At 48.0% G+C, this 26,957-nt stretch overlaps 1 protein-coding gene across 3 annotated transcripts; it reads right to left on the bottom strand.

The window, feature by feature from the left end:
• Positions 1 to 281: 281 nt before the first annotated feature.
• LOC124477136 (intersectin-2-like) lies at positions 282 to 26,920 on the bottom strand. 3 transcript variants are annotated; one of them, XM_047034735.1, is made up of 40 exons: positions 26,375 to 26,920; positions 22,041 to 22,110; positions 21,457 to 21,522; positions 17,899 to 17,991; positions 17,585 to 17,648; positions 16,963 to 17,138; positions 16,632 to 16,850; positions 15,248 to 15,341; positions 14,233 to 14,375; positions 13,964 to 14,027; positions 13,655 to 13,792; positions 13,343 to 13,449; positions 12,915 to 13,177; positions 12,543 to 12,680; positions 12,266 to 12,406; positions 12,032 to 12,119; positions 11,753 to 11,892; positions 10,060 to 10,199; positions 9,370 to 9,847; positions 9,081 to 9,250; positions 8,760 to 8,838; positions 7,810 to 8,039; positions 7,492 to 7,544; positions 7,227 to 7,393; positions 6,952 to 6,985; positions 6,681 to 6,802; positions 6,235 to 6,331; positions 5,881 to 6,072; positions 5,584 to 5,628; positions 3,296 to 3,417; positions 3,097 to 3,203; positions 2,760 to 2,943; positions 2,519 to 2,617; positions 2,193 to 2,360; positions 1,817 to 2,029; positions 1,560 to 1,681; positions 1,315 to 1,397; positions 983 to 1,066; positions 678 to 851; positions 282 to 516 (listed from the first exon to the last, which is right to left on the bottom strand). In XM_047034735.1, exons 3-40 carry the CDS (start codon positions 21,458 to 21,460, stop codon positions 365 to 367), a joined length of 5,187 nt encoding a protein of 1,728 aa, XP_046890691.1. In that variant the 5' UTR covers positions 21,461 to 21,522; positions 22,041 to 22,110; positions 26,375 to 26,920; the 3' UTR covers positions 282 to 364. The 3 variants fall into 3 exon arrangements, with proteins under 3 accessions (XP_046890691.1, XP_046890690.1, XP_046890692.1); XM_047034734.1 differs by lacking the exon at positions 21,457 to 21,522; XM_047034736.1 differs by lacking the exons at positions 5,584 to 5,628; positions 21,457 to 21,522.
• Between the last annotated feature and the right edge of the window lie 37 nt (positions 26,921 to 26,957).

Here is a 26,957-nt window from a genome sequence, read left to right as displayed (position 1 = left end):
TAAATTGAAAGATTTAAGAAGTTTTCCCCAGACTACTGACTATTAAATAGAAATCAACTCTGAAAGGCTTATATGACATGACCAATTAACAGCTGAATCAAAATATTTTACAATATTCCCCAAAACAGAACATGATGAGTCACAGATACATTACTAAAAATTGATTTGACTAAAAAGCACATTCTCCTTGGCCTGTAGCCTGCATGTACATTTGGCAAGTCTGTTTCTTTCACTGAAGCATAATGTACAGCATCATAGTAGTTGCTAGGTCGAACATTAAAAAAAGACCCCAGCTTTTCATGACATTACTGGGATTGCATCACTCTTTGTTGTGTTTGTAGAGCTGGACAAATGTTAGTGTCCTCTATTTGGTCTGTTCGTAGAGTTGGAGATCTAGTTTGACCCACACCTCTCCCGTGGGAACTTCATGCAGCAGGAGACGACGGTTTGCTGCACCTTTACTTTCCATATCCTTCTTTATGGTCGCCACGGGAACCTCTGTCCGGCCCAGGAAGTCTGTGGAGAGACACACACTGACCCAGCTGGTTCTACTATACGTGTACTATATACCAGCTGTAAAAAAAGCCATATATGAACTATGTGTGTGTGTGAACGTGCTCGTGTGAGTGTTACGTTGTCATCTTTAATCCAATGTGTGCAAGATGATTTCCACTGACCATCAGGGGAAAACTGGTCCCTCTCAAACACAGTGATGCACAAGACGTCCTGGTACAGGTCCTTGATGAAGAACTGACAGTTGAAGTTCCACTTGGGGTTAAGGGTGTCGCTGAGTGGCCGTGATGTGTAGCACTGGGCCCCCATGGTCAGCTCACAGTACGGGTTACTCTTACCTGGAGGAGGGGGATCAAATATCAGGAAGCACAAATGACCGCTACAGTAGCATCCCTCAGAGACCAACATAGGTCCTCTGGGCTATATTGAGGCTAGATTCTCTGTAGGTGTGCAGAACAGAAGCTCTCACCGTTGGGCTTGCAGGCCTTGAGCTCTTGGGCCTCTATGACGGTCACCAGCAAGCGGCCGATCCCACTGGACTTGAGAGAGCGAGCTGGAGAGAGAGAGAGAGAGAGAGAGAGAGTGAGAGAGAGAGAGAGAGAGAGAGAGAGAGAGAGAAAGAGAGAGAGAGAGGTGAGGGGGGGCGGAATCAGCAGGATAGGGACACTTGCTATGGGTATAGAATACATGCTCTCTTTCTCTCGGTCTCTGGGCCTCTCTCTTTCTCTCACACACACAAACACACACACACACACACTCACACACACAAACACACACACTTGTAGAAACGAGGCAACTCACCCTGATATGCCTTTTCTCTCTTTTTCTTCTCAGTCTCGATAAAAAGCTCAGAAGCAGCTTTGATCCTCTGGACCCACGTTGTCCTAAACAACGAGTACTGTTATCATACAGCCCAATACATCCTGTATATATACGCTGGTGCCAATGTACAACAGTTTGTATGCATGTTCATTCTAACAGTGGGACTGCATTTTGAAAAGCTTTTTTGCGATATGCATGTTGAACTGGGTTTGGTGTGTGTCTACCGCTCATTGATGGTCTCGGTCTTGAGTGTGTACACGCGGTCGATATGCGAGATGTGGAACAGCGGTTCATCGCTGGACGGGTCCGATGGCATCTTCACCAGAACCTCGTTCAGAAACAACGGCTGGAGATCCAGACAGAAGAAAGAGATTCCTAGTTAGGAGTAACCTAGAGCTCTAGACCAACACCAGATTATCTTCAACAAGAAACTAAACACCCCCCCCCCCCCCATCCTGAGCAGCGTCTCCCCTGTCCTCACCGTCTTGTACATCTTGAGCTGCATGCTGGACTTGGGGCTGAAGAGCTTGTCGGAGGAGGAGGAGCTGAACTGCTTGGCGGTGTTTGTGAGGAGCAGGAAGTCGTTGAAGAGGAAGGCCCACAGCTCCCTGCTGCTCTTAGTCTTGTGGAGACGCCCGCTGTGCAGTAGCTTCCGAGGCCCCAGGCAGTTGGTCAGGGAATTGAAGACCAGGTGCTGGAGAGAGGGACCAGGAGAGACCAGGAAATGAGATTATTTGGGGATAATCTCATTTGGATGGGAAGTGGAACAAAGAAAGAAAAGATCTTTGGAATCCTAATCTGTAGCAACATTCGATTTGAGATATGTCTACTGTATGTGTGTGTGGTACATGCTGTACCTCTATGAGGCCGTCCGACTGGATGTGAGACTGGATCCACTCCAGCCTGTCAGAGTTCTCCTTCTCCCTGACGCCCTCGTTGACCTGAGAACACAGCTCCTCCGCTCGCTCCAGAGCCTCCCTCAGGGGCCCCCGGTCCACATGGGCCTCTGCAGTGTGCTCCAGGATCTGACACACAAACACACACACACACACACACACAGGTGAACACAGACACACACAAATAGACAAATGAGTGTCTAACAGGACTCACAGACCATGGCACTTGTATGCTCTTATATGAGCATTTGTGTGTTTGGGTGAGTGTTTGTGTCAAAAAGACTCACATTCTTGATGAGTAGGGGGTAGCGGGTGATTCTCTGCATGGGCTTGAGGAGGAAGCTAGACAGGGGCATTCCTTTACAGCGGTAGTTAGTGGCGATTTTCTGTTAAGGAGCAGAGAAAAGGCCAGATAAAGTGAGGATGAGACCAAAACACAGAGACCCTTCCAACCTTTCCAGACCGTACCAGCCCCTTCTCACCACCCTTCAGTCAAGTCCACAGGGATGTAAGTAGCCTCTGTCTCACCTTGAGGAAGTCCTTGAAGTCTTGGTGGTTGTTGGTCTTGTCCTGCAGCAGGGCGGCAGCGTTGAGCTGGCAAGAGCAGAAGCGGATGTAGGGCTGCATGTGGGCCAGCACAGAGGCCAGCAGGTCACCTATCACCTGCACCGGCATGTTCTCCCCTCCCATCTTCTTCCGCACGCGCAGCGCCCTGCACACCACAGCTGTCACTACACACTGCTCAGTTCCCAAACATCTCCACAAAGTGTCCACTTCCATGGCTGTCTACAGGAAGGGTGCAGATAGCTGTCTAAGGGTCCTGATCTGTGCAGTCATGTACAAGGACTGCCTCAGCCAGTCTTACTTGAGCAGTTTGGTGTTACACATAATCAGCTCTCTCCAGTTGACGAAGATAACCCCCATCTCAGCTTCTGTGAGACGGCCAGACTCAGACATGGGTCTGTGGAAGACCTGTTACACACACACATACACACAAACACACACTTTCAGTGTTTCTAACCTGATGTGTGCAATAAAAGTGTGTGTGTGTGTGTGTGTGCTACCTCCAGCACCAGCTCCAGGTCCTCCAGGTAGGTCTCCTCAGTCTGAATGAGCTCATGGATGTAGCCCTGCCTCTTCCTCTCCTGGGGGGTCATGGTGTCCAGGGTCATCAGGTCAGCACACCCTAGAGCCCCCAGCAACACACACACACTTTGAGACCAAACACAGCACACACGTGTGTTTCTGAACGCCGTGTGCGAGCGCATGTTCAAATGGATGCTTTTGACTGGATGTATTAAGCATATGCAGTATGTGCACACATTTGTAACGTGTGTGTGTGTTTGGATTGAGTGTGACGTCAACAAACCACCCACAGTTGCTGTGTTAAAACCATCTCTTTATTACCAGATCCATGTTGTGTATGGACATGATCAGACCAATATGAGGCAGGTTTGATTACAGGCCTGTTGGGCAATTACATCAGACAGTTGTGTTTGAGGTGAGATAGATTTCGAGGAAACTTTGATTTCACTGTAGCGGGTTAACACAATCAAAAGCAACCCCAGTATTAGACAGTATTTGCAAAAGGTATTTTATGCAGGTCATACTGGGAACCATGTCCTATTCAAGATATAGCAGGCAATGCTAACGCTAGATTAAACGAACACAAGCACCTCCAATGGGGGGTGTTGACCACAGGTGATTGCATAGGAGTGAGGGAGTGGCTACAATATGCACTGGTACACTGACTAGTGGGATGAAACTCAGCTATCTAGCCATGGTTCCTGCCTTACTCGTTCCTAGGTGGGGTTGGAAAACATCCAGATTCTGTCTCCTAGTGTTCAACATGGAGACGAGGAGAGAGAATGTAAGAAATCAAGGAAAGATATTTGAGATTCGCCCCTTTTGTGTCGCTGGTGATGTACAATATTGACAAACTGAGAACATTCTTCGTATATGCAGCACTTAACGTAAGCTAGTTGATCTAGGTCTAGGCAATGATTCTCTAACCTAAGATCTTTATTGGTCCAGATACTGCAGCCAGGGTATATATGTATTTGTATATACAGTATTTAACATAATTTGTGTCAGTGTAAATAAATGACCCTGTGAACTCTAATGCGGATACACAGCCTCAGTGTTAAAAAACTAAAAGGCTTTCAGTTAGCCAAAATGACAGTGTACAATGTGATATTAGAATACTGTATTCAAAGTGTTATAAGATGTATATATTTCTTTATATATTTACGTTTAAAGCAAAACTACACATTCTATGATTCTGACATCATCTCAACTTAAAGAGGCCATATTAAATCCAGCTGCCTCTCTCACTTGGTTAGTTAGTGGAGACTAGGGGAATAGAAAGAAAAGGAGAGGAAGAAGACAGGACACAGACAACAGAGAAATAACAAGAGTTAGGAATTAGAAAAGAAAAGTAAGGAAGATAGTGAGAGGAGAGGAGAGCAAGTCCTAAACAATTGACAAAGCAGAAAGCAGAAGAGGTCTTGCTGGCAGTTTGGGTCGGAACATCCTGGCGGAACAGGGCATTCTGAGTTCTGATTGGCTCAGAGAGGGAGAGGAGGAAGAGGAGGAGGAGGGAGAAGAGAAGAGAGAGCCAGTGCTACTGTCCTACAGAAAGAGATATGCAGCGGAGGAGAGGAAGGGGGTAGTGAGTGTGATGAGGAGAGATGGAGGGAGAGAGAGACAGCAGTCATTAATATTATAATTTAACCTATGAGATCATTTGTATAGGTTAAATTGCCGTTAAATGCAATCTGCATTTTCAATCATATTAAAAAGCACCACATTTTTCATAATCTTTTTTAACAACCAATTTCGCTGCGGGTGAAGAAAATGCACTTATGTTTAAATGTAATACGTGACTTGTAAAACATGTGGGTCAAGTGATAGTTTTTATATCTATGTTTACTGTATATATGTGTGTGTGTGTGTTTATGTGTGTGTGTGGGAGTTCATGGAGTTTGGTCTAATTAAGCATTCTGTATGTTCTGCATTGTTAACAACGACCAACTGCTGTTGAGGGACCACAGACATGAATACTGATCACACACACAAACAGACGTACACACACATACACACACACATACACACTCTCTCTCTCCCACTTTCTTCATAAGGAATCCCCCATCACTCAGTATAGAGTGCAAGGAGAATTCAAAGATGAGATATTCTGTTAGAAATAGAAAACCCTCCAGCTGTTTTCAAGCCCAGATTGTGTTTAGCATGTACCACTGCCAGTATGTGTTAGTGCTCACACCCACACCAGGAAGTGCAGTGAAACACAGATCCATCACCAGACCCAGACCCTCGTCTCTCTGTCTGTACTTACTCTGGATATCTCCACACTCTCGCATGATCTCGGACTCAGCTGCACCTGCAGCCAGTGAGTATCGAGCCAGGTCAAGCAGTGAGAAGATAGATATACGCCACGTAGAACAGACAGCACTCCCTATCAGTCATAAAAGTGCAGTGACACCTCTCTCACGTGTCTCTCGGTCACCTGGTCAGTGCACATCATGGCCGTAGTCAGGGCTAGGCACAGATGTGGTGTAGGTACCCCAGTACTAAGCTGCTGCTTTAGGTCTCCATTGTTAGGTTGCTGACAGGGACTGGGGGTGGGACTCACATTGTTGGCTGGGGTCGCACTCTGTGGTCATCGTGATGTAATTGGTGGGCAGCAGGCCCGTAACCCCGTTGACCTCTCCCCTCCACCAGTCCGGGTTGTTTTTGTCCAGCACGCTGATCAGCTGACCCTTGGAGAAGCTCATCTCGTCCTGATTGGCTGCGGTGTAGTCGTACATGGCGATGACCTGGCACACTGGAGGGGGGGGGGGGGGGGGGGATGGAGGGGGCAGGGGATGGAGAGGGGGAGGGAATCTCAGGGACTCTAGTATATGTTTCTTTTGCACTTAGTCATCCCCTGAAGGGTATTCATGTGTAGTGAACAGCCCTGTTCTAGTCCTGTCCTAGTGGTGCTGACCTGGTACGGGTGCAGGTGTCGACTTGCCGCTGGTAGGACCTAGGAGCTTGACATGGGAGGAATGGAACCAGCCCCTTTGACGCTTCTTACCTCTGGCCTAGCGGACAGGGAGACGAAGAGAGAGAGGCAAACACACATGATCTCTTATATCATGTACAGCACATGACAACTCTTTCCAAATATCCTGCAGATCGTCTAGTCTAGCGTCTCCTTCTCACCACACTGGCCTGACCGTCACTTGTCTATCCCTGGTTGCATCGTTTTGTAGCTCCCTCTCTCCTATACTCTGTTTACATTGAACCCAAGTGGCCTATGGTGCCAGTACACTGTTCAAACAAGCACAACTAAAATACTGTGAGGATTGCTTGGATGTCTGGTATCTGATGTGATAAACACAGGGGGTGTGGTGCAGATGGACAGTTTGCAGTCCAGTCTGTTCCTCCTACCTGCAATTCCCCCAGCCACCAGCCGGAGGAGTTCTTGGCCAGGACTACGATTAGTTGTCCTGGTGACAGACTCAGCTGCTCAGTTGTCAGGGCAACAGCAGTTGTGACGGTTTGGGCAATCTCTGTTGACCAATCAAAATCCCCCATAGACTTAAAGATTAGGTCAACGCCATCTGGGTGGGAACACTAACTCCATAAGGGGATGGCTATTTATTTGGATTTATGTGCGTCTGTGTGTGTGTCTGTTTGTGGTCACAAACTCAATCCTCACCAGGCTTCTTGGTTGGACCCCCAGGTCTTGTTACCTGAAAAATAATGGAACTGATTACAAAACCTTAATCCTTCCTGTCCCGACTGTCTAGAGGCACACACAAGGTCAGAGTCTAGGACGGAGGGCGGTCTTAGGGTCCCATGCTCATAAAGTTACAGTAGGATCAATGTGCTCCATGCAGCCCTTCACGTCACATCAAGGTTTCATTTATTACATGTTGAGAAGACTGATAGGTTAGGATTCAAACCTAGACGACCACTGTAGTTTCAACTGACCTCTGGTTCCATAGGCTTGACATAGTTGGAGGGAAACACCCCTGTTTTATCTCCTATACACCCACGCCACCACTCGCCCTCACGCTCCGTAACCATGACGACGTCCCCCTCAACAAACGTCAAGTCTCCCGCCTCGGGGCTCTCATAGGTGTACAGGGCCACGTACTCTGGTTGGAGGAGAGTCCGGTCAATTCATTGACAGATGACGGATGGGCCATTCCAATTGGTTGAGACTAAACAGGGGCATAGATGGAGGCACACCTACCCTCCAGCTGGCTGTCTGAGGAATCCAACTCATCCACGCTGGAGTATATGTGTCTGAGAAACACACAGGTACAAGAGGACCTCTTTACACACCCTGCTCATAGACCCCACACACACACATCCGCCATACACTGTCTGTACATGCGGTTCAAATGATTTTGTATCTCTAATAAGATGTACTTGTACTGAAGGCCATGTCCCATCTAGAGGTGTGTATGTGCACAAGTATGAAACAGTAATAATAGCTTTAAACCAGGTATATGAGTGTGTGCATGTGTCAGCACCCATAATCAGCCAATGGCAGTGTGTGTATCATTACTCTGTGCTGCTGTTGCCCGTCTCCACGGTGACATAGTGTTTGGGAAACCAGCCCTGGGTCCCGTTGAGCTGCCCCAGCCACCAGTCCTCCCTCTTCTGCAGCACGCTGATGACGTCATCCTGGGAGAAGCTCAGCAGCGTGGTGATGACGTCACTGGAGGTGAGGTTGAGCTGGGTGTCTGAGGAGGCCGACCAGGAGGAGAGAGCCCTGGCCAGGAGGGGAGCAGGGGACTGGGACAGGAGGAGGAGCAGGAGGAGGAGGAGCAGGAGGAGGAGGGAGAGGAGGAGGAGGGAGAGGAGGAGGAGGAGGAGGGAGATGAGGAGCTGAACTATAAGACACCACTGAATACTAAACCCTATGAGGTGGTAGATGTGTGTGTGACCCAGAGAATACATCTCTGACTATGGCTAAAAATATCAACTAGTGCAGATATGATGTTTGTGTGTATGTGTGTGTCTGTGTCGGTGTTAGCCAGCCAGACCTTGTCCCAAGGCACAGACAGCATCTCTGCCAGAGCCTGTCTCCAGCCCAAATGCTCTCTCCATAGTTCCTCCCACCAGGAAACCAAGCTGGCCTCAAGAATGAACAACTACAGCTGGAACTAAACTGTGCCCCCTTAGAATCACACTGATGTCCTGCTACTCCAACAACGGGCTTCATTTTATTTCCTTGGCATGTGCCATATCCCCTGCCCCCAATTCACTTTGCTTTTTGAAATCTGACACTAGGTCAGTATGTAAGAAATAACTTGGCCATTGTGCTGTTTACTGGCCTGCTGCATCTGCCATACCAACTATTCAGTCCTACGGTATTAGTTTTATGTCTGGAGGGTTGGAAACAACAATCTGGGTGGAATGGAACACAGCCCAGATTCTTCTGAAATGGAACAAGAACCACCAAGGTATATTTCATCTGTGAAGCTAAGCATCGCCCACGTCCAGTGTTTTTACCTGTGAGGAGTCTGAGGGGGAGGGGCCTGGGCTTGGGGAGGAGTTTGGCCCTGCAACTGTTGCCTCCTGGGCTGGTATTCTGGGTGTGTGAAAGAGAGATAGAGAGACAGCGAGAGAGATTGAGAGAGAGAAAAACAAAGAGAGAGAAAGAGAGAAGTAGAGTGAGAAAAAAGAGAGAGACAGACAGACCGACAGAGAAAGAGAAAGAGAGTGGAAAAAAGGTGTATCACTTTCATTATCAGTGCAATAAGGAAAACCAAATAAAGAAAGACGGTGAAGGTAGACGGTTAGAATGTGTCCTTGGTTTCTCTTATCTCTCACCCCAATATGGGTGGTGGAGGGGGGCAGGTGGGGGGTAGGAGGGCCAATCCAGGGGCAGGGGCTGTTTCGGGGGCAGGGCATTTCTCGGCATAGCTCTCAGGAAACCAGCCCCTGTTCCCATGGTAACTTCCACACAGCCAGCCTGGCTCTCCAGTAGTCTCCTGGTCCACCTGCATGAAGGGAGACGTAGCTGTCATGACGTGCGTATGTCTGATCACTATGGAAACATTCGGCCCTATTATCTCCGTCAGTTGGAGGATATATTGGTGTGTGTTTGGGTGTGTCGCACCTCTATCAGACAGTCTGCCTCCAGACTGAGCTCGGCAGCATTGCGGGCCGGGAAGGGGTACAGAGCACGGTAGGTCACCAGGGTCGACGACCTCTGGGCACTCATCAAGGGGTGGGCTCCTCCTGTCTCCAGCTGCACGGCCCTCCTCCTCTCTTCCTCGTCGTCTTTCCTCCTCCTCCTCCTCTCCTCCTCCTGGGCTTGCTCCTGGGTGGCCCGCAGACGGGCCTGCGCCTCTCTCTCCTCCTCCTCCCTCTGCTTGGCCCTCTGCTCCTCCTCCAGTCTCCTCTGACGGGCCTCCTCCTCCTCCTCCCTCTGTCTCCGCTCCTGCTCTCTCCTCTCCTGCTCTCTCCGCTCCTGCTCTCTCCGCTCCTGCTCTCTCCGCTCCTGCTCTCTCCTCTCCTGTTCTCTCCTCTCCTGCTCCTTCCTCTCTTCCTCCTTCCGGTCCTGCTCCCTTTGTTCCTGCTCCAGCTTGGCCAGTCTGAGAAGGTCAAGCACCGTAAAACACACGCTCACAAGACACCTGTCTAGACATCATACTACCTGAGCTTCAAAAGGTGTGATATAACCTATAATACTAAACAAAACAATAATATAATCCGTGATTTCCCTCATAATATATGTGTATGTATGTATAACGTGTACAAAATGGTACTTCTAAATTATACATCTGTAGGAGTGTGAGATCGTGACCTGGCAGCCTCCTCTTCCTCCCTCCTCTTCCTCTCCTTCTCTTCGACCCGACGCTTCTCCAGCTCTCTCAGTTTGAGCTCCTTGACTCTGTAGAGATCTTCCAGCACAGCCTGCTGCCTCCCCTGCTTCTCCCTCAGCTCCTAACACAACCACAAACACACACGGTCAACCTTCAGGACTGACAGGACAACCACAAACACACACACGGTCAACCTTCAGGACTGACAGGACAACCACAACACACACGGTCAACCTTCAGGACTGACAGGACAACCACAAACACACACGGTCAACCTTCAGGACTGACTGTACAACCACAACCCCAAGCAGTCAACCTTTATCTCTCTTCCTTTCAGTACATGCAGCCACATACATTCCATTTGACTGTTCATGACTGTTCAAAACACAACCAGCACCAGTACAGCCACATACATTGTAAAAATAGTGTTGGAACATGTGTTTACATGTATTGTTAAACAGGTAGCATGTAATATACATTTTTTATGTGTTGTATCATGAGGAAATGGTGTTGATGTCATGGAGGGAAAGCAAAAGAAAAAAAACTAAACAAGGATAAAGAGAACTACACAACAAAGGCTGATGTCATATAATACCATAGGCTCCTCCCCAAAAAATAAGAAAAATATAGACAAAAAAAGCAAGCATATCAAATCTCCACAGGAAGAAAAGAAAGGTGTTGGGATTCAAGTAATGAGAGCCTGACAAGGGGAAACCCTGGGAGATGGAAAAACAGGGGAGGAGCGGAGGAGGATGGAGGGATGAAAGAAGATAGTGAGAAGAACAACCTTGATGAGGAGGAACAGTTGGCTGAGACAGCCCAGCAGAGAGAGCAGACCCTGTAGAACACAGTCATCCATGTCCCCAAACTACGGTAGGAAGAGGAGCACGAATGGGGGAGGGGGAGCGGGAAGGGGGGGGCGCAAGGAAGGAGAGGACGCAGGGAAAAGAGGAGAAGCGAGGAATGTGAGAGAGAGAGAGAGAGAGAGAGAGAGAGAGAGAGAGAGAGAGAGCGGAAAGGACACAAAGTAAAGAGAGGGCCCCAAACAAAGACTGAGAGAGACAGAGATAGAAGGAGACGGAGAGAGACGGAGACAGAGTGTGCGGGGCAAGAGATGGCAAAAAAAAGGAAGAGCAGAGGTATAAAGGGGCAAATATGGAGAGGGGGAACAGGTGGTCCATTGCAGGAGAGATGGTGAGGGTCAGAGACAAAAGGAAAAGAGAGAGTAGGGTTAGACGACACCACAGAAAGAATGTTGGAAAACAGGAGAGAGCAGGTTTTACCAGAGAAAAGCATTAGTATTACATCCTGTTCTAATGCAAGAGTCGAGGGAGGATGATGCACCAGGTATCAAGTTATTAACTAGCTTTGTGTCAATGAATGGAGTTAGTGCCACAGGAACATTTGTGTGTGTGTGTGTGTGTGTGCATGTTAATGGTTACGTAAACGTTTGCAGGGAGAGAATTTCTCATGTTACAGAGGACACCTCTATTCTATTCCAAGTTAGATCCAACCAAGACTCGTCCATGTCCGGGTTATGGGGGTCAAGACTGGTCTTGTCTGTGTCAGAACTAACTACAGGGTCATAGTCTTCTAGGATGGTCTGATCTGTCTGGTCGAGGTCTAGGCTGGTCAGTCTGGTCCATGTACAGGAGATGTGTGCTGGTCTCGGACCGTGATCTCCTTGTTGTACTGGTCCATCAGGGCTAGCTTGCTGGTGGTCTCTCTCTCCAAGGTATCCAGCTGGTCCTTCAGCCTCCTGCAGGCCACGCCCTTCTCCGCCATGCCCCCGCTCACAGAACTCAGTGTCTCCACTGCAAGGCAAAAGTGCAAAGGTTAGCAGGACAAATCATGTCGTATACTGTATAGTATTTCAATGGTGTTGTGTGTGTATGAGGGTATGTACTGATTTGTGTGTGTGTGTGGGTGGGGGGGGGATGTACTGTTGCTTACAGGGAAGGTTGTTGAGGTTTATGTTGCGCAGTGTCTCATTAAGCTTCTGCTGCTCTGGCACTAGCTGGGAGAGCTTCCTCTGGCAGTCCTGCACACACACACACACACAGACACACACACACACACACACACACACACACACACGCACAGACACACACACACACGCACAGACACATGGTGAGTATTTTGGGGCAGGGAGACAGTGGGTGGTGTAAACGGAGGGTCGTGACATACCTCAAACTGCAGTTGGAGGGTGTTGATCTCAGAGATCCTCCCGTCTCTCTTCTGATTGACGAGGTCCAGCTCTGCCTTCTGGATACGCCTCTTGCTCTGGGCGTCACGGAGACAGTCGGAGATCTGCTTGTGCTTGCTGCCCTGGGAGACGGAAATAATGGACAACAGCACTGACCAATCGGATGTAGTTCGATACTTTGTAAGAATATTGCGTGTGAGTTTGTTAATTACACATTTGCGTGAGTGTGTGTGTGTCTGTGTGTCCAGCATGTCTAACCACAGCCTCCAGCTCCATCTCCAGACTCTTCTTCTTGGCCCGGAGCTTCAGAATCTCCTCCAGCTCTCTTTCCTTCTTCTTTCCCAGCTCTTCCTTCTTCCCTCGCTCCCACTCCACTCTCTGCTGGCGTTCCAGCTCCTGCTCACAGACAGAGAAAAGAAGGGGGGAAAGGGGAGGAGAGAATGTGAAAGAGAGAGATGGAAAGAAATAAAGAGAGAGACAGAAAGAGAGATGAAGGAAGGAGATAAGGAATAGTCGTGATATATAGAGAAGGCCCGGGGTTAAATATACAATATGTAAAACCACATACACACGCATGCTTGCATGCACCATAAAACACACCAAAGAAAACGGGAATAACTCTCTACCCACCTCCTTCCTTTCCAGCTCTCTGAGTCTCTCCTCGTCCCTCTGTCTCTCCATCTCCCTCTGTCTCTCCATCCTCCTCTCCTCCTCCATGCGCCTTCTATTCTCCTGCTCCCGCGCCTCTCTCTCCTTCCTCTCCTGCGCCTCCTTCCTCTCCTTCTCTCTCCTCTCTCTGTCTTTCCTCTGCTGTCCCTCTAAAGCCAGTCTGCGTTTCTCCAGCTCTGCGCTGCCCCGTACAAAGTTCTCCTTCAGCTTGTCCTCAAACGACACTTTGGATCGTGTTAAGAGGGCGGGAGGGAGGGTTAGAGAGTGGTTGATGGAAATATAGATGTGTCAGTTGTGTTCATGAGTCGTATGTGCCCTTTCTGCATTAAGATGTAATCATATTATGAGCTTGTGCTTGTTGGTGTGTGTGTGGGTGTGTGTGTGTGTACCATTGCTCTTGGGCCTCTGAGTGCTCTCCGAAGGCTCAGTTCCATCTATAAGTCCAGTGGAGATGTAGGGCACAGTTCCATTCACTAGCTCAGTGGACCTGCCTCCTCTGGGAGAAAACACAGAAGGAGACAGTAGTATAAGCATCCATCCATCTTACCATAAACAGGTTCCACTGATGGATTCTTGAGCTTTGTGTGTGTGTGAGAGTGTGTGGGTGTAAGCTTGTAAGAGAATGTGTATGTGAGCATGTGTATGTGTGTGTGTGTGTGTGAGAGAGAGAGAGGCAGAGAGAGTGAGTTTGTGTGTGTTACCTGAGAGAGGGGGGTATCAGATCTGCAGGCAGGGTGAGAGGCAGAGGATGTCCTGTCTTGGCCATGTCTACCAGGTGCATGGCCAGAATAAACTCCTCAGCTCTCAACTGGCCATCCTTATCCACATCAGCCAGGGTCCTACACACACAAACATGTACACACACATACACAGACACACTATCAGAATTATAATACACGGCAAATCTGGTTTGGTCCTAGTTTATGAAAGTTGTTATTTGAGAACATACCCACACACATGCTCAAGATAGCATTAAAACAAGCCCACACACACACACACATGCTACCCACCAGATGGTAGCTAGCTGGGTCTGGGTCAGGTGGGAGGCTGTCAAAGCATTCCTAACCTGAGGCCCTAAAACACAGGAGATGAGATAGATCATGAGATAGTGACCCAAACAGCTTCAGGATGCAGAGGAGGCTGATCGTAGTCTTGAGAAGTCACAGCCACTAGAATGGTAGTCCAGACCAGTCAGTGAGTGGCTCCAGTATGGTCAAGTGTGTGAACATGCAGTTCTGTGTGTGGCTCATGTGTGGTTGAGTGTGGTTGCCATGCCCACCTGAGAGGTAGCCACTCATGAGCTTGTCCAGCCCGTTGAACTGCTGACGGTACTTGAGACGCGAGGCCTGGGGCACCGCCCAATCACACGAGCCAGTCTTAGGGGAGTTGCTGGCCAGAGAGGTGGTGGAGGACGAGTTAGAGCTGAGAGGGGAAGAGAGAGAGAGAGAGAAAGAGAGAGAGAGAGAGAGAGAGAGAGAGAGAGAGAGAGAGAGAGAGAGAGAGAGAGAGAGAGAGAGAGAGAGAGAGAGAGAGAGAGAGAGAGAGAGAGAGAGAAAGATGTTGATGATCTTTTGTTGTAAGTCAGTAGTCAGTCAAATATAATATAAGTAGTCAAAAAGGTATCCACACATTACACCAGTCTGAGAGAAAGAGAGAGAGAAAGATGGGGGGAGAGAGAGAGGAAAAAAAACAAAAAACAGAGTGGGGATAAGCAGAAAAGGATTTCAAAGAAAGGAGAGAGACGTCTTAAATATATCCTGCATTTGATATAACAGATATCAATGCAGTATGTTCCATCTTCTGCAGTCCCAGCTCCTCTGTGACTGAGTTCTCCAGGTAGAGATGCTTCAGTTCTGCCCTGCTTTTCCTCCCTCTGTCGTATCCACTACTTTACTTACACTCACTAATTGCCTGGAAGCTCCCTGGTGATGTTTCTTGAGATCTTAATTAGTTGCTCAGGAGGAGAGAGGAATCTGGCACGCTCTGTCGGCCATGGGGGCTAAGACATGGACTGCCTGGTTGCAAACATTTCCTGACTTCTTCATTTCAAACACATGGACTACTTCGACATGGTTCGGAGGAAACATTCCTAAACCTGTCTCTTGTCAGGCAGGCATACTTGATGGAAAATCTACAAACCGCAGCCAGTAGTCAACCAGTGTCCTTCTTACATCCTTGCAGGACTTAGGCCTCATCATGTAATACTACCACTTCCTGTGTGATAGACTTCCTGTTTATTACCATTTACTTACTGTGTATGATCATCTACTTCCTATGTACTTCCTGGTTCTTACCTGCTGGAGCCCAGGTCTAGGAGGGAGTTGGCTTTGGACATTCCTGTGGATGGAGAGAAGGCCATCGGGGAGGAGAAGCTAGAGAGAGGGGGAGCTAGAGAGAAAGAGAGAGACGGAGAGAGACGGAGGAAGGATGGGAGAGTCATGAAAAGTGTTTCAAGATCAACGATCAGTTAATGAGGAGATACAAGGGAGATACAAGCCTGTGAGTATGCTTGCATGTGTCCAAACAAATGTACACACATGTGTTCAGAAAAGTGTGTATTCATAAAAATACCTATGCCCGATACGGCATACAAGAATTCTCTGCAAGTGTGCTCTTGCGTGTTTGTAGATTTCTAATCTTATCCTCCTACCCGATCACACAGGCACACACTCACAGCAAGTTGATGACTAACACACACACACATGTAGGATACACAATGCTGTTTCTATCTCTCCAGGGAAGCAACATCTGCTTCATCCCTCAGTCACAGCAGAGAGAGAGAGGGGCCGAAAGAAAGAGAGAAAGCGAGAGAGAGACCCACGGACTCCGAGAGATTCACGCGCTAATGGGTCTCTTTTCATGCCGTTAATTGCCGTTGAAACAGACAGAGGGGGATGGAGGGGAGACACAAAAAGGGAGAGAACGGGGCGAGCGAGTGTGACAAAGACAACAGACGAGGACGAGACGGCGGGAGAGAAAAGGGAACCCAAGAGCACAAGCGAGACAGATCGGACACAAAGGAAGAGAAGGTGCGCGCGTGTGTCGGAAGGCGGCAGGGAAGAAGAGAGAGAAAGACGGACCGAGAGAGACAAGACCGTCAGACAGAGAAGGAGAGAAGGAAAGCAGTGGAATACAAATGGCTCTCTCCTCCCTTCCTCTCTAATGCGGAGCAGATATGGGCAGAGTGGCATGTTGCTGTTCATTTCCTCGTCTCCCTGGTGAGATCAGCAGATAGCAGGGCAACAACTCATGTGTGGGCACACACACACATACACACACACACACACACAGATATACACACAGGAACACATCAATACAAGCAATCTCACACAGGCACACACGTCCACTGACGCCGCCACACAGGGGACACCACACATAGCCGCACACACGCAGTACACTTTGAAGATGACAACATCCATTACTTACACAATCGGTCCCTGCATAGAAACATCCAGGCTGAATACACCAAGGTCAGAGACAGGGCTCCAGAACTCTTACGCATCACTGAAAGCCACAACTACAGCTCGATAACCCCACATGCTCATTGACCAGACCAGATGACTATCTGAGGGCATTCAACCTTGTGATGCAATAAGATGGAGAAGAAGATGGGGGAAGAGGCTAAGGCAGCAAGGCTATGATAGAGTCTTTGACATAAACATTTGATGAGCGGAGTACCTGCTGCGGTGGAGAGTGCCGAGGAGGTGAAGAGGTTGGCATTGCCGTTGGGCAGTCCTGTGGTGCCGAGTGGTATCAGGGGCAGCGTTGTACCTGGTGGTACCAGGGGGGGCACAGAGGGCATGGAGGGGTTGACAGGCATGGGTGTTAGGATGGACATGGCTGGCATTGTTGGCATCATTGGCATGCCGATAGACAGGTTTGGCATGGAGCCCATGCCTGGAGAGAAAGAGTGAAAAAAGAGAGGGGGGAGGGGAGAAACAGTTGGAGAAGTTGGGTAGGGAGGCACAATTATAAACTGGGCCGAATGTGGGTCATCTGAGGGCTGTACCGAAGCGGACTGATGATGTCATCATGGAGGTTGGATTGGAGATGGGTGGCTGCTTCATGATGATTGGCAGAGCGGGAGGGAGGCTGCGCCCCTGCAATTTTAACTTGATGAGCTTCATGGCGATGGAGAACTCCAGTCTGTCCATCCTCCCATCACTGTCCATGTCGGCCAGAGCCCTGAGAGAGAGAGAGAGAGAGTGCCCACTGGAGTGTTTCACAAGTGTATCTTAATGACGCACACTGGTACTTTGAGATAGACTTATGAGACAGGGAATATCAGGGACATTCTCAAGACATGCTTCAAACACATGCAAACACACACACACACACACACACACACTGATCCAGTCTGCATCTTAAATTCCACAGCTTGCCTTCACAGTACTGCTCTAATTACATTACTCACACACAAACACATGCACACACACACACATAAAAGTCTTGTTTAAACTGCCATGGGTGGGGCAGGAATTGGAACAGGAAGTCAGGACTCAACAGGAAGTTCAACTGGGGGAAGGGGTTTGTACTGGCCACAACACTGGCTTGTCCCTCTCTTAGCAGGAGACACTGGTCTTTAGTCAGACTGCTCAGGGGGGTGGAGCTGCAGAAGAAGGTGCCCTCACCAGATCTCAGCCAGGACAGAAGCAGGGAGGCCAGACTGGAGGAAGAACTTCCTTGCCTGCTCTCCTATGGACACACACAAACGCACAGAGTGACAGGTTGATTCAACATTTATGGCAGTATCACATCAGTATCCCAGCTATGTCAACAGTCTGCACTCAGTCTGAATACAGGCAGAATAGCCGGAGCAAGACAAACAACAGTTACTGGTAGATGTAATCAACGTCATTTGTTGAAGGTTTTATTGTGTGTGTGCGCGTGAGTGTGTGTTTGTGTGCATGAGTGTGTTTTGTATGTCTGTTGTCCAGGGACAGACCTGACACATAGCCAAGGATGGGTGTGAGGGAGTCAAACTGTTTATCATGTTTCCCTCTCTCCTCTGAAGTGATGGCCCACATACTGACAGCACCTAGAGAGAGGGAGAGAGAGAGAGAGAGAGAGAGGGAGAGGGAGAGGGAGAGGGAGAGGGAGAGGGAGAGGGAGAGGGAGAGGGAGAGGGAGAGGGAGGGAGAGGGAGAGGGAGAGGGAGAGGGAGAGGGGAGGAGAGGGAGAGAGAGGGAGAGGGAGAGGGAGGGCAGGATAGGGAGGCGGGATAGAATGAAAGGGAAGAAATAATCAAACTAGACAAACTGAATACCCCAGTGAGGATACAGTCTTCCCTCGATAACCAGTGCATTGTTAACACAGAGTACACCCTCAGAAAGCAAAGCTTTTTAGTTCAACCCGCAAAAACATCTTAGAGGAGTACTCAATCGAATGTTTTCCATAAATCCACCAGCTTATTATGTAAAATGTAATTATTGTGTGGGTAGCATGATAATGCATAATAAGCATATATATATATATATATATATATATATATATATGGTAATGTGCATGTGATTTGCATGCAAAACACTTTTGAAGATGGCAACAGTATGTAAGTTCTTACCCATGGTATATTAATATTTAATATATATAATCATAGGCATGACAGTTTGATATATTCTTTTTTTTTGGGGGGGGGGGGGGGGGGGCTGTAATTTTTTCAACCTTTGTAACGATTGGTCAGGAATTAAATATTAATTGCATTCATTTGGCAATCAAATACATATCTTACTCCAAATATGAGGGACTAGGATTGTGTGCTGCCAAATGATGGCTTTTTAAATTACGTCTCAAGTTTTTCAGTCCATGTGATTATAGGAGGAAAAAGTGTCTGACGATAAGCATGTGATCCAGTTGGATGAGCCGGTGTCAGGGTGATAGCGTTAGATAGACCTAATGGGTTCAGACAGAAGTAATGGAGCTGGTTAGGTGCAGATGTGATGGATTTAGACAGCAGTAATCCAGGGGTCTATTTCTAGGGCTTTTTGCAGACTCTGAATCCAAAACCTACAGTCATTTATACACCACAGACAGGAAATACCACTCTGCCCCTGATGGAACTTCCTGGCTGCTGCTAACCCAAACACCCAGGCAGTCCATGGCTCACCACACACACACACACACACACACACACACACACACACACACACACACACACACACACACACACACACACACACGCACACACAGCAGATGAAATGACACAATGGGCCCAAGGGCCTGCCAAGGATATTTTTAGGCGAGAAGCTGTGTGTGTGTACATTTAACCTAAAATGTTGTTCTTCCCTAGTTGAGGAGATAAAGAACCTTAGTGTACCTAACAACTACAGCATGTCCCAGAGAAATACGGAGACTGTGTGTTTGTTTGGTAGTGAGAGCATGATTGTATGTGTTGATGAGAGCAGGATTTAGAAGGTCTTAGAAGTTAAATGTTCCCAACAACTACTTCAGGTAATGGCTCAGTGGTAGAACATTTGACTGAAGATCAAATCAAAGTTCAAAATTCAAATTAACCACTGTAGGTCATTTATAATATGGTATGATGACATTATTATATTTTGAAACCATGCTACTGTAAGGGAACTCTCCTGTCCCAGACAACTGTTCCTTTCTGAGCTGTCTGTTTGTCCTCAAACACCACGCCCCTCACTCTCTCTATCTTACCCAATCACAGCCAGCCATTCCCACTCTCTGCCAAACCCCTCCTCTCGCACTATCGCCACGGTAACACCTGTTCAGGTTGCTGTTTTTCCCACACGACCTCAAAGCAACGCACAGCAGTCCTCCTTCTTCAGCACCGTCAGCAAAAACTAGCATGTCACCCCCCCCCCCCCCCCCCCCCCCCCCCCCCCTCAACAGAGAATGTAGTTCATCAACAGGAGATGGGAAGAGTTTCCATCTATTCCGGTTGCTTCCACACTGCCCGTTCAGCTAGGGGAGGACTGGCAAGAGCTATTTGGCACAGCACCGATGGGACATGCTAGCATGGATGTATTCAGAGCTGTCAGAGGGTGTTTAGAGTGTGCCTACTGGGTGTTGTTCTGTGTGAACTGTGTGTATTTAGTGTGTGTTCAGTGTGTGTTCAGTGTGAGGACTGAGTGTGTTTAGTGTAATCATTGAACCAGCACCATCACCGCACGCAGGAGACGGACCACTTAGCTCCTGTGACCGAGGTGAACCTTCCTTCCATGCAGGAGGGTCCACACACAAGCACCCTCTCCACAGTGCTGTACAGACCCGCACCACTCTGTCATTGACTAAATGGGATTGTCAAACCCTTAGTAAACAGGAAGCATGACACTAAATCAACTGGGTGTTTAGAGATACTGTATGAGGGGTGTGCAGTATTTAAATGACGGTTCTACAGAGCATTGAACGCTCTGGTTAGAAAACAACAACCACCACATCACATTGTTCTATGTTGCAATACTGGGGCTCTGCAGCAGCAACGGCAGGCTTTGGCTCAGGGGACTGAGAAGCACCATGGTGTGGGTATGTGTGTATTAATTGTACTGTGTGCGATTGCGTGTGTGTGTATGAGCTGTGTGTGTGTGTATGTACTGTGTGTGTGTATGTACTTGTTGTTGTCTAGGAGTTCTCCCAGACCTCAGGAGACATGTCTAACCTCACCACCAAAGGTCTCTGAGGAGCAGGCAGGAGGGAAACACTTTCACTGCTGTTTTCTGCCACTATTTACATATCAAACAGTCTCAGAGCTGAGGTGTACAGAGCAGGCTGCTCTACAGCTGAGGTGTACAGAGCGGGCTGCTCTACAGCTGAGGTGTACAGAGCAGGCTGCTCTACAGCTGAGGTGTACAGAGCGGGCTGCTCTACAGCTGAGGTGTACAGAGCGGGCTGCTCTACAGCTGAGGTGTACAGAGCAGGCTGCTCTACAGCTGAGGTGTACAGAGACAGTAGATAGTTGGAGACTCTGCTCAAGCAGTGCCAGTGACAGGCAGCTGGAACCTTGCCTGTTAAACTGCATTTGTTAAACTTCAGACTCAGTCATGAGGACAAGACATATCCTTGACAATGACTCTATATGCACACACACACACACTCACACCACAGGTGACAAAGGCCATTTGTGAAGCTAGTCCCTGAAGGGATTTGGACAGAGCAGCAGCTACTGTTCTAACATCAGAGAATAGAGCAAAAAGGATTAACGACTAGACACACACACACACACACACACACACACACACACACACACACACACACACACACAGACAAACGTACGCAGTGTCTACAGAGGAGACATCCACAAACACGCACACACACAAAATCAGCCAATTCCGAGCAACTGTATATTTCCATTATGTTCATTTAGCAGGTTTTCCCCCCCCCAAAAGAGCAGAAAACAAGTGAATATTGAAAGTACAGCAGAACATCAAGGATTATCAATGTTGGCAAGGACAAGTGTGATGCATCATCTAGTGGACCGGTTCCAGCAGTAAAAGGGTGACCCTACTGTCGCCCTCACAGCATCAACTATTCACATACATACCCATCAGTTTCTTTACCGACGATTCCGGTTCGAGAGTGGTATTCTCAATTTCCAAACTTCAGTGACCTGAGAGTGAGATCACAGTTATATCTCTCTCTCTCTGTACTCTCAAACGTTGCTTTGGTGCCAAATCAATATTTCATTAACACATCGCGGAGAACAAGACCAAATCAAAAGACCTTCATCTTCACCACACACTCAAACACACACGCACACACAACGCAGTCAATCTTTACCAAAGACCCCACTACAGTTGGTTGAAGAAGAGAACTGGTAAACTGTAATATCGTGCCTGGAGGACATAGCAAAGAAGCACAGAGAGAGAGACAACAATCTCACAAACAGGTTCGAATGGACGACAGCTCTCTCAAATGTCCATCCCTCTCCTTCTCATAAACCCCCGCTTCCCCGTGCCTCATCTCTCTCTCTCCATCCTTCTCGGTCACCACATCCTTTTCTCCTTTCCTCCAGGGGGGACACAGAGCGGGACAAACACAGCGGTGTCCACACACGCGCGGGCACACACGGACGCACACGCACAGGAACACGCACACATACGCGCACAAACGGGCCAGTGTTCTTACCATTCATGGCTGCAGGTGAGGGGCAGGGGCAGGGGGAGCTCGGCTCCTCGGCTGGCTAGCTCTCAGACATCTGCAGAGAGAGAGAGCGAAGCGTTAGCGTGCGTGTAAGGGCAAGCAAGGAGAGGGGATGTGTGAGGGTGGACTGTGTGCGCGCGTGCGCGCACAAGAGAGTACAGAGAGCCAGAGAAGACGGAGCGAGCGAGAGGGAGCGAAAATGTGTGTGCGAATCCCGTCTTCCTATTAGCAATGCAGGGAGGGCTTGCAGAGAGGGGCTTACACCACGAGAAACGACAGAGAAGGAGAGAGGGAGGTGGAGAAGAGGAGGAGAGACAGAGTGAGGAGGAGAAAAGGTGGGGACAAAATGACAAAAAGAGGGAGAAGGAGAGATCAATGCTTAGAGAAACGGAGGGAAGGGAATCAGAGAGAAGGATAGAGGAGTGTACATAATCGGGTATGCAATCAGAGCGGTATAGGAGAGGGAATGATTGAGAGAATTATAACAAGGATAAAGGAGAGGAATAGAGAGAACATGAGGCTAAACTGGACATCATGTTACAACTGCTACTATAAATCTCTCACAGAAGCCATCTCATCTCATCACATCCCTCCCTCCCTTACTTTTTCAGTTCTATCTCTTTTCCCTTCTCTCTCTCTCCCACTCTGCTCTCTTTTTCTGACTTCCACTGACTGTATGTCCAAGCCCTTGCTCCTCATTCCTTTCCCCCAATACCTGCTGGAATGACAGGACATTCACCTATACTGTATGTGTCAGGAACACTGTTTCACACACACATATACACACACGTACGTGCGGACGCACACACACACTTGACCCTTAGAAACGACCTGTCACACTAGGCACCTAGGTTTCCTTCCAACCCAGCATACAGTAGCTTCTACATTCATACAAGGACATGTTTCTAGACCTGTTAGTGTTGTTAGTAAAATGACACTCTATAGAGACTCTCCCCCCCCCCCTGTCTTCTCCTCTCCATTTACACTGATATGCCACATCAGAATTGCAAAAAACCCTAAACAAAATGGTGGAATCCCATGCACTTGTGGAATGGATCTACAGGAGGGAACCACACTCTTGCGATGCAGCGATGCCTCCCATGTCTGAGATCAGGTAGGAGACTACTGGGCAACCAGACCTGCAGCACGCTGAGCCAACAACAATGGAGCTTCCTAGACAGGAAACACATCTGTATGTGTGTGTGTGTGTGAGAGATGGAGAGAGAGACACAGAGGCTGGCTGTCTACATTGTGATTCTGAGTGTACCTTCCAATGTTAGAAGTCTGAACCATACACACTGTACATACACACACCCTCTCCCCCACCATTAGGCAAAGAACCTTGACCCTGTGTGTGTGTCTGTGGTGTGTGTCTAATGTAATCCTGTCATTCTACTGAGACCTTCGTTCTGTTCCTTGGTCATAGTGGCATTTTGCATGCTGCATGATTCATTTGCATGCATTAAAAGCTTATCAAGATGAATGATTCCCATTCCCACATTCCCACTCTGCCTCTGGCTGATCTAGCTTCCCTAGTGCTGGGATTGTGTTCACTCAGCTGGCTCCCACAGGGAATAGAGAAGGGGGGTGGCCAACCTTGCGTGGAACACCCAACTGTACTATAATACCCAGTTGCACCTGACTGCCCTCCCCAGTCTACAGCCTGCAATACATGAACTCGACATGTGATATTACAGTTAGGTCCACCATTCTCTCCATCCTGCACTGTCCCTCCCCCCTGACTCCTCCCCCTTCTCATGCTCACCCCTCGTCCCCTCCTTCTCTCTCCCTCCGTCCACATACCTATCCAGCTCCCGTCTCCCTCCCCTTCCACATCGCCCCTGCTCCGTTTGGTTCCCATCCCCTCCCTCCGATTTTCTCCGCCATCGCCTCGGGTCCCTCCTCTCTCTCTTTCCCCGCCATCCGTCTTCTCTATCGCTCGGCCCGACGTCTCTCCCTCCATCTCCACCACTCTGTTTGAATCTTACCGTGCATCCAATGCTTCGGACATGCCACGTTTCTTTACTGTCCTTCCCTCATTCTTTAAGATCCCCCTCTCCCTCTGCTTCCTCTGCTTCCTCTGCTCTTCCTGCCGGTCTCTCTATCCCACATCTTCTTCCACTCTTCCTCCAATAAATTGTATTGTGCCTCCCTCCCTCTCCATCCGTGTGAAAGTATGGGCACATGTAGCTGTGGTATAAATCACTGGGCACACACACGGACACCACCAATTACTCATGAGTAATGAAACTCTCTGGAACAAACACACACACACAAAAGCGCCCATCCCAAAGCGCTCAGACACAACAGAAACAGTGGTTTTTAGGGTGGGCCCAACAGTAAGGTGATCTAGTTTGGGTAACTAATGAGAATATGGGAGAGATCACAGTTAAAAGTCCACTCCTCTAAAACCGACTGTGTGTGAGTGGTGAGTTTGTGTCATGTTCAAATACGAACCCTAACCCTTCCCTTCTTCCACCTCTCAAACGAGCTTCTGTTTGTGTTCACAGGCTGTGAACAGGCCAACTGGATAGGGCCTGGACCCCTGGATGATGTCATACACTTGACAGACCTCCTGATGACGGTGTGAGCTCGAGCCAAACAGCCCAGGAGGCTAGCTGGTTTGCATACTGTCCGTGTGTGCTGTTCCATCACAGACATACGGTACATGATTAGCATCCCTGTAAAAGAGTCCACACAGTGTTTGTACTGCCTTTAAAATGGAGATACTGCCTTGTTTAAACAAGAGCAGACTAAATCCTGGAGAAATGAATGGATGGATAGATGAGGGAATCGTCTTATAGAAGGTTGACTACAACGTTCCCTCTTTTCATATGGTCAAGGAGACAAAAGTACCAGATATCTATCTTGTGTACCAGGCTGGGTTCTTCTCTTACAAATGCCCTTTGACTCTGAGCTGAATGCTGATTGACACCTGTGTGTGCTGGGCTGTTAAAGTGTGTGTGGGACAGTCCTTCACAGAGGGAGACTGTTCTATGTTCTATGAGACACAACGCAGGAAGTAATGCAGAGCCAGAGGAGAAAGAGGCCTCTGTGTGTGTGTGCCTGCGTGTGTGGGGGTGTGTGTGTGTGTGTGTGAGAGAGACTGCCTTTTCAGCAGCTCAGAAGACACACTTAAAACAGAAACACATACACACATAACCACAAATACTCAACCTCCCTTTGTGCAGGTGAGTATTTGGGACACAATGTATGCTGTACCATGAAGGAGCATTCCAGGACCTTTCATTTCTTTCTGGGTCAGCTCCTGCTATGGTTCACCTACTCTACCTATACCTCTCTCCCTCTCTCCCCTCTCTGTGTCTGTTTCTCTATCTGAAGCTTGACACCTCACACAATCACCACCTATAATGAATTTCCAACATTAACAAGTCCATATAAACCTTTTTACGAAACAAATAGTATACAGTGCTATAACTGCCGCCACAAGAGACCATAAGAACAAAAAACTAACTTATTTTGCCAACCAACATAGAAATAACTGGTATAATTCAGACCCTCATCTTAGACATTGGTTTGACCCAGTGAGAGGCAGTCGTGGTGGGTTTCTTGGCAGGTATATTTGGGACAAAGCCAGATACAGGAGATGCAGTCTTGACTGACTTTGCCACTTCAGCAAAGTTATCTTTCTGTTGGCTAGCAAAACACACACACACATCCAATCTCTTGCCCTTGAACGCTGCATTGTCATGTGGAAAATCTTTATTGATAACATGACATTGAGTGTGGTATATTTTGAAGGAAATATTTCAATCACACTTTGACCATACTCTATGATATCTCAGACCAAACAGAGACAGACAGAAAGGTTGTCATGACATTAATAACACAAGTTGTGAGTGTAAAGCCTCAAAGTTAATCCTGGTAACATATGCTCGTCTTTGTTGCAGTAGTGGGATTCATAAGTGAAGTACGTTGCAGTCTTTATTACTCATTTCACACACACACAAACACACAGTATCTTTCTCTTTCACACACTCTCTGTGAACAGTTGGCCAGACCTCGAGGACGTGGCGATGTCGAGATGCTCTATTGTTATTCTGACAAAAGATGCTATTTGGGACACAGAATGATGAAGAGTCAACAATGTATTATGTCATTGATGTTAGAGGACAACGATAGGAAAGCGTTTTTCAAGAACGTTGATCAGGTTAATTGCAACGGTGTGCAATAGCAACGCTATCTCACCAGCAATAGAAATAAATTCTACCCCGACACACCGTCTTATTTTTTAAGGATACAGCATATATAGCCTTCTTGCCGATTAAATAGCCTTTGCCATACCTACGGACACTTACCGTCCATGTTGCAGTAATTCACCTTCAAGACTCAATTTGGCTATCCAACATGTTTTATATCCCATTAAACCACACGTAGACATAACCTGTTGCGGTAAAGAGGTTGATCAGGTTCATACAGTCCCAATAGGACAAGGCTGACGTTCCTCACTCTCCCTCTCTCGATGAGGCGGACCAAAACGTAGCGGGGCGTGGGGAAAAGGGAAATAGGCGTTAATCACCACGCCAGGCTAGGCGCCAGTTTGTTTTGGGCTCTGCAGACTATATCCATGAAACGACTGTCACAATTAAAAGCTCAAAATATGGATAAACATTCCTGTATTTAAAAAAAATAACGATCTTATCGTTGGGCTATTTTAGCGTAAACTAAGACACCAGGCCAAGATTGCCATCTTGAAGGGAAGTAAACGACGCGTGCGTCAGGTGCCTCTGAAGTCGGCCAACTTTGCTATAAAATTACTGAAGGACAATATGGCTTATAATACAACATTGAAATGACTTGAATCGAGATCAAACAAAAACATGACCATGAGATGTTGGCCAACCATACAGTATCTACGTGCTTCTGCCATCTCGTGGAGAT

This window comes from Hypomesus transpacificus, chromosome 14, assembly GCF_021917145.1.
Source record: "Hypomesus transpacificus isolate Combined female chromosome 14, fHypTra1, whole genome shotgun sequence".
Classification (NCBI taxonomy): Eukaryota; Metazoa; Chordata; class Actinopteri; order Osmeriformes; family Osmeridae; genus Hypomesus; species Hypomesus transpacificus.
This window is presented reverse-complemented; position numbering and strand designations above follow the sequence as displayed.

Bases quoted from the DNA above. Each gene is read 5' to 3' on its own strand.
- LOC124477136 (XM_047034734.1), bottom strand. The intron at 15,342-16,631 runs GTACTCCGCTCA...CTTTCTCTCTAG, and splicing joins GGCACTCTCCACCGCAGCAG to CTCCCCCTCTCTCTAGCTTC. The intron at 7,545-7,809 runs GTAATGATACAC...TGTGTTTCTCAG, and splicing joins ACGGGCAACAGCAGCACAGA to ACACATATACTCCAGCGTGG.